We start from the raw sequence: 8,014 nt of genomic DNA on the forward strand, positions 1-8,014 counted from the left end.
TGAATCTCAAGTATTGTTGATGAGATAATAAAGTGGACAGTCTGCTGTCAACAAAGACGTAACACAATACTTTATAGATATAGGCATTAAACATGAAAAATCGAATACATACACACCACAGATGAATGGAGTCGCGGAAAGAATTAACAGAACTCTTTTGGAAATAACTAGAGCAATGTTACGATCAGCGCATTTACCAAAAACTTTTTGGGCAGAGACAGTAATGACTGCAGCGTATATCAAAAACAGGATTAGTCATTCTAGCATAGATAACGAGATACCGTTGAATATTTGGACAGGTAGTAAAATAAGTATTAAACATTTAAGGACATACGGATGTTTGGCATACGCATGGGTACCTGAAAGATATAGGAATAAACTAAGTGATAAAGCTGTAGAATGTGTATTTATAGGATATGCACAACAGACAAAAGGATATCGATTATGGGACAGAAAGTCAAATCGAGTCATAATTACTAAACACGTAAAATTTGCAGAAAATAAAATAGGATATACGTGGGTAAAAGGAAAAGCTACACAACTTCAAGGAAGAGAATTGATTGATATTTCATCGGAGGGAAAAGAAATTGACAAGGAAATACACATTCACGAAAGAGTACACGATGAAGAGAATTTTAAAACTCCTACTGGTGGTAAAAATGGAGAGACTACAAAGATAGTGGGGGATGGAACCGTCAAGAGAGGACCAGGAAGGCCGAAAAGAAAAATTCGTAACCCTCATGGAAGGAAGCACGAAATTTAGAACTCGAGATAAGGGCAAGTGGAGATGTAAATATTAATAATGACAGCTTAGAATGTAGTGATGTAGAATTAAATAATGTAGAGATTACAGAACCCAAAAATTTAGAGGAAGCGTTGAATTCCAAAAACGCAAACGAATGGAAAACGGCCATTCAAAATTAATTGGATAGTTTAAACGAAAGAAAAACTTAGAAAGAAGCTGTATTTGCCGAATTCGCAGAAGAATTTTGAATGATAACTTTAGAATGATAAAAATGTGTGGGTTGTAAATGGGTTTTCAGATTAAAAAGGGATGCAGAAGGAAAAATTTCTAGATACAAAGCAAGACTAGTAGCTAAAGGATTTTCTCAAGAAAAGGGAATATACTACCAAGATACATATTCGCCAGCAGCAATTGGATTTTAAATGGCACATGAGACATATAGATATAAAATGTGCATACTTGTACGGAAATCTAGGAGAGGATATTTACATAAAAATACCGAAGATTAAAAATGATACAAAAGACACCATAGTAAAACTTCTAAGGCCGATATATGGATTGAAACAATCTGGGAGAAACTGGAATATAGAGATAGATAATTTCTTTCGGAAATTAGGATATAGAAGACTAACGGCATCAGGATGCGTATACATAAAGGGTCTATGGACAATTGTAATATTATATGTAGATGAAATATTCATATTTTCCAGAGACAAGGAACCCCTGAATAAATTAGTACAAGACATTGGGGCAAAGTACCAATCAACCAATTTAGGAGAGATAAGTTATGCTCTTGGAGTAAAGATAGAGAGAAATGAGAAGAACGTGAAGTTATCGCAGAAAACTTACATCGAAAGGATATTAAAGGATTATAATATGGTAGAGTGTAGAGAAGCCTTAACGCCGTCAGAGCCGGGAATTAAACTATCAAAAGAACTGAGAACAGATACAGAGGTAACCAAAATGAGAAATGTACCATATAGAAATTTAATAGGTACCTTAATGTATTTGGCGTTACACACGAGGCCAGATATTTTGTTTGCAATTAATAAACTTTCTCAGTACAACAGTAATCCAGGTTTAATACATTGGGAGCAAGGTAAGCATGTTCTTAGGTATTTAAGAAAAACTGTAGATTATAAATTAACATACGAGAAACAGGAAAATCCGGAAATTAAATAAAATATACTATAACATCAAAAGGAGTAAAAGAAGGCATTTGGGTCAAAATGCTTTTAAAAGAAATTAATTTTATAAATTACTAGCTTTCCCCGCCACGCGTTGCTGTGGCTCAGAATTTTTTAAATTTATGTTTTTACCTGTCACGGATGTGACATTTATATGTTTTATTATTATTATTTTATTATTTATACATCAGTGTTTTCGCAAACGTGCCACATTCACATAACTTGAAGTAAGCAGTTAGCGTTGTAGTTGTCCAGTGGAAAAAGTCGTCAAAACTTTTGAAGGAATGGACTTTTTCGTATGCTGATTTCTCATAAACGTCTGGTTCAAACCCCAGCTTTCTACGTTTAACCGTTCTCGATTGATGCCGTCACAAACAGACAGACAAACACGGTTTTAGCTTTCTATGTTTAGTCGTTCTCAATTGATCCTTTTACAAACATACAGACAGACACGATCTTATGAAAGTAATAGTTTGAAAGGTTGATATACATGTCATAAAATTTAATTAAAGCCTTAACCTACTGCAATGCTTCTTGATACACGACATTCTTGACGGTCCTATTGGAAGTGCAAATGAATAGGTGAGAAGGGCTGCTAACTCGAGAACAGGCGACGTAAAATTGTCCGTGAGAGAAACAATCCGACCTAAGATCTATCCCGGCAATCTGCAACGTCTGTCCCTGAGCTTTATTAATGGTCATTGCGAAGCAAACGCTAATCGGAAACTGAATTCTTTTAAATTGAAAGGGGAAGTTGGTTGGGATGATTGGGATCCTAGGAATAAAGACCATTTCACCCTTGCCACTACCTGTCAGGATCATAGCATGAATAACATGGCGGTGAAGGGCCTTAATTAACAATCTCGTGCCGTTACAAAGCTTGGGGGGGGGGGTTCAAGTTCCTCATCAACATTACAGGGACACCAATTTTAACTTTAAGAATATGAGCGAGAAGCCCGGGAACAGCTATTGACTCTAGGAACTCTGTAGGGTATTGAACAGACTCATCTGCAGTTACTGTACTGTTCAAAGACCTGTAGTGCATTTCTTCAGCTTCAAACATATCGAGCACTGCCGAGTTGATCGAGGTGGCCTGTTAGTGTTAGGATGGCTCTGTTACAGAGCCACTGCTCAGACTGATTAGATATGTTAGCAGCATCAGGGTACACTCGGGAGATCAGGTCTTCAATTGACATTACAGACAACATTACAGAGCTGGGGTGACAGTGTCACATTGTCATCGCTGCCGATAGTGCCATCTCCTATTCTGAGTAGGAGAGAAGAGAAGCTGGCACTCTCCTCGCTGCCGCCAAGTTGAACTCTCATGTTGGTGGTGAGAGTTACTTTTTCGATGGCAGGCCAAAGGGTGGACTGTTTCAAACATGCATTAACTTCGTCGGCGCGGGTACCTCGGTAAACGACTGGCAAGATTTGTCGGAAATCTCCAGAAAACAAAGTGGTGATACTTCCCATGACAGTATTCGTAGATCTAATGTCCCTAATAGTGCGGTCCACAGCCTCGATTGCCTTCTTATTGGCCATGGTACACTCGTCCCAGACAATTAGATGGCAGTCTTGAATCACCTTAGCCAGGTCACTGTTTCTGGAGATATTACAGATTGGAGTCTCGCTCCTATCTAAGTCTATAGGGATTTTAAAAGTTGAGTGGGCTGTCCGACCTCCAGGATGTAGAGTAGCTGCAATCCCAGAGGATGCTACAGCTAACGCTATCTTTCCTGAACTCCTAACTTTAGCCAGGAGGACACGAATCGAAAATGATTTCCCGGTACCTCCTGGAGCATCCAGGAAAATTATTTTGCCGCGAGAATTATCTACACTATCACAAACAAAATTGAATATTGTTTTCTGGTCGACAGTGAATTGGTTTTCACGGGTCAGGTCACTTGCCAGTTCTACAGGGTCGTGGTTGGCCTCTCTATAGTATTGAAGGTTTGGTTCGATACTTAAATTTTGAGGAGATGGCATGGAGCAATGAGAGAGAGGCTGGCCTCCATTGGATTGGACAGCCTCTTCTAACAGTGCTAAGCCCCTATCATAGCACTGTTCCTCAACATCATGGGAAGACGTGTCTATAGACCTCCTTCGCCAGTCCCTAAACACATCCTCACAAAGATTTCTTTTAAATTGGTGCCAGAGTTCAAGAGGGTCTGAGGGACTACAGAAAATTAAAATGATGGCAAACAGTTCTCTCAGCTTTCTGGGGCTATCAGAGACTGCTGCCTCTGTCAGAGTTTGATGCCATTGCTCATCATCCTCTAACAGGCTTAGACTTCGACAGGCAGCCTGATAGGTTGGCTGGACCACGCCATTAATTGTCTTTAAGCTGGCGAATGAAGTGGGGCCTCGGATATTGTACAATAGCATCCTAAGGTGGAAACACTTTGTGTTATTGGGGTGGATGGTGAAAACTCGCCCAATAACATGCTCTTTCTTTACTCCTGGATGTCCTTCCACGGGTGTGCCCTGCTTTCTACGACAGAACTCTCCTCTTTGTCGGTTGAAAGTGTAGTACGAAGGAACTTCCTCGTACAGGAGTGTACTGGCAAAGGCGTCCTTTGTACACACCTTAAAGAAGGCCAGCAATGTGGTGTTTTTAGGGTTATCCAGCCTTTCCTGAAGGTTTTCAGGCTGGAAGTAAACCCTCTGGCCATTCTCCAAGTGAATATCCAAGCGGATCACTGGAGGAAATCTCTCGTGGATGTGAAATGAGAGAATACGCCACACAGCCTCGGAGGTGCTAATGTATCTTCCGCTCTGATAAGTCGTGATCTCGTCCCTATTGTTCCTAACACCAAAGGTAGCCTGGTCACTACCTTTGTTCACATATTTGCAAATGTATTTTATGAACTGGACGCTGCTACAAAACTCTACATTAATATGGGCTTTTAAAGTTCTCGAAAGGACAGGGGAATAGGGAACTACCCAGGAATTGTCTACGATAATATCACGGCCACCGTACCTAAGTGTCGCAGTAAACCCGCCCTGAGCGGGAGACCTTCGCTTGTAGATAGGATAGCCATCATCTCCAGTGATGGTTTCCCTCACGAAAGCTCTGGGGTACTTCTTGCTACACCGACCTTCTCTCATACACGGTGACAGCAAGTTGAGAAAACCACAGGGCCCATGAACCATGTGGTTTTTAACAACACTGTAGAGTTCTGGGTCCTGTGCAGGGTCGGGAAACTCAGCTCGGATCACGTCATCGATCTGAGCTGGCCTGATCTTTTCTCTCAGCCAGAGAAGAATGTGGGCATGGGGGAGGCCTCTCTTCTGCCACTCAACCGAGTACATGTAGCAGGAAGCAACTCCAAATAACTGATTTTTTGTTAGTAAATTAATCAGGACTTTGAGTTTCAGGTTAAAGACCCGAGATACTACATCATGTTGATCTTGGGGGCCTTGACCTGGCAGAAGTTCCCTTACTATTTCACCCCACCGTGGATTGGTAGTAAAAGTAATAAATAGATCAGGTCTCCCGTATTTGCGCACGTAGCAGAAGGCGTCCTGGGTACGTTGGTGCATGTACCTAGGGCCTCCTGTGAAGGTAGAAGGCAAGATTACCAACTGGCCCATATTTTGCGGGTCCTCATCCGTGCCCAAGGCATCTCGGAGGTGAATATAACTTTCCATCCTCAGTCTTGTCTGATTAGTTCTAAGATACGTCAGTCGCTCGGTCTCTATCTTGGCATACATATCTACCCAAAACTGATTAGTGAGTTGCCTATAATAGATTAGGGGATTAAACTCATTTTGACGGATCATCATCCTATACGCATAAAATTGGAGGGCCGATGTTTTCTTGCGGTCGTTTTCCTCGCCAGTGGTGGGGTCAACTTGGAAAATCAAGAAGTTGTACCCGTCCTCCCCTCTGGCAAACATAAGAGGGTACTGGAGAGCGTCATAGGAGCGGTGGGTCTCTGATATTCTCCTCAGCTCACCACCCCTGCCACTGATGATAATATCACGACAGCTACACTCCTGGTTGACCAGCAACACCGCTACCTCGTTAGTAGTGGGTTCGTTATACCGACCCCTGTGTTCCCCCCGAGGACGTCTATCAGCTTGAATAACTAATTGCAAATCCGGAATTGCTCCGGCAGGGAGGGTATCAACGGCGGACTTAAAACTCTGAACATAAGAATTGCTGTTGTGTAGCATTTCTTGAAGTTCCCTGAGCAAGGCAATGTTCATATTGGTAAAATTACCTGCTCGTTGCTCAGCCTGAGAGAGATAATCTGCAATGAAGTACAATTGCAGAAATTTCGGTTGAATTTCATTTTCCGAAGGCAAGAGGGAGCCGATTAAATGATAAATTTGCCCTTGGACTTTAAAAGTAGGCATGAAGTTACCCTCGGATATAACATTTGCTCCAAATGAGGTCATTTGAAATGCAGAGTTATATGAATGTACTTTTTTGAAGAAATGACGCGATTCAGGCCTATCACCGGTCAATAAAGAATTAAGTGGGTCTGGAGGCGACTGAATTAGGGGCAATCTGACCTTGCCAGAACTACAACACATTCCAACAGTCTCTCCCTTCCACTTCAAAGCATTGCAAAAGACACACACGCGTTCCATTCGTCCAATATCAGACTCCACGTGATAATTAATTAATGGATTGTATTGAAATCCACCCATGTGTTTTCTTATCCACGGCAGCAGAGCAAGTCCCTCCGGTTGTTGTCCAGCGCCCAATAGACCAGGTTGGTGTCCTTCATTTGGTCTTCTTTCTTGCACCAACACTGCCTCATCACTTCTTCGAGTCGTATGTCTGAGGCGGTCTAACTCCAGACGAACTTCCCTTTGTGTAGAACTTTCTCTACTCCGTGAAGCCGAATGCCGCGCTCTATCAGAGGTGAAACGTAGCTCACGCTCAGCCTCCGATTCAGTAGCTCGCGATCTTGAAAGTCGAGCTCTATTAGAAGCTAAGCGTTCGTTACGTTGAGTTTCTGATTCTCGGAACCTGAGAGTAGATTGTATTTCTCTCGTATCTCTCCGGCGTTGTTGACGTTCGAGATCGGTCTCGTTTTCTCGAACACACCTGACTTTAGCGGCATTGTGCGATCTCCTTCCAAGATTCGGTCGCTTGCGAGATGGCATGCGTTCGTTACGTTGAGTTTCTGATTCTCGGAACCTGAGAGTAGATTGTATTTCTCTCGTATCTCTCCGGCGTTGTTGACGTTCGAGATCGGTCTCGTTTTCTCGAACACACCTAACTTTAGCGGCATTGTGCGATCTCCTTCCAAGATTCGGTCGCTTGCGAGATGGCATACTGCAAACGATTAAAGATAAAAAAGGATAAAAAAGGAAAAAAGATGTAATAAAGAAATAAAAAAGAGGTAAAGAAGGGGTAGAATGAGTAGAAAGGGAAAAAAGGGTAGAAAAGGGTTAAAAAGAGTAATAAGGGTGTTAACGACAGTATTTATGGACTGGCTCGCAGGACTGTGGTTTGGAGAGTTTTTAATAACTGGTCGTGTGTACGGATACTCTTTGATTTTATTATATAAGAACCTGACGAGCTCTCTTACAGCAGTAACCTTTCAATACGGCGATTAGACTCTCACTGGTCTCTTGAGACCGGCACGCGAAACGGCAGCGATTCGACAAATATTCGTTACAGTTCAATTTTGCCAATCAGGAGTTGAGACGACACTTAGACAAAGACGCAGGGTCAGGTTACAAAAACTATCAACAGTCACGAATGACGGAATCTCTGGAACGCGTAGAAACAATACCGGCTCAAGCAACCGGCGAGCTATTAACGGCTATTAGAATGATATCTCGCTCGCGTATATATGGTTTTAAACATACCGCCCGCCTTGCGTCCAGAGGAGGCAAAACGATATATCTTGGTCTTCGCAAATTAAGTATTATAAGAGAGTAATTTCGTGTACGTTGGAACCTTGATATATAAATGACAATTCACAGCAGTAAACGAAGATAAACAGTAGTCCGTCAAAGGCAACAAAAAAACTAACAATATTGCTTCTTAAAATAAGTACATAGAGTAAAGATGTAACGCAGCTTATAATCTACCTTCTACATTAACGCAAAGGATACA

General features: G+C 41.9%; 2 protein-coding genes across 3 annotated transcripts in view; both read right to left on the reverse strand.

Annotated features, from left to right (window-relative positions):
• The window catches only part of LOC143219559 (uncharacterized), a 280,642-nt gene that overhangs the window by 37,509 nt on the left and 235,119 nt on the right, over nt 1-8,014 (reverse strand). The window lies entirely within an intron of this gene.
• Nucleotides 2,833-7,234, reverse strand: LOC143219554 (uncharacterized). Its single transcript, XM_076445485.1, has one exon. The coding sequence runs from the start codon at nt 7,222-7,224 to the stop codon at nt 3,118-3,120; it is 4,107 nt and encodes a 1,368-aa protein (XP_076301600.1). The 5' UTR covers nt 7,225-7,234; the 3' UTR covers nt 2,833-3,117.

The sequence above is a fragment of the Lasioglossum baleicum genome, unplaced genomic scaffold (assembly GCF_051020765.1).
Source record: "Lasioglossum baleicum unplaced genomic scaffold, iyLasBale1 scaffold0055, whole genome shotgun sequence".
NCBI lineage: Eukaryota > Metazoa > Arthropoda > Insecta > Hymenoptera > Halictidae > Lasioglossum > Lasioglossum baleicum.

Coding starts and splice junctions, on each gene's coding strand:
- LOC143219554 (XM_076445485.1), bottom strand. CDS start 7,224: ATGCCATCTCGCAAGCGACCGAATCTTGGAAGGAGATCGCACAATGCC.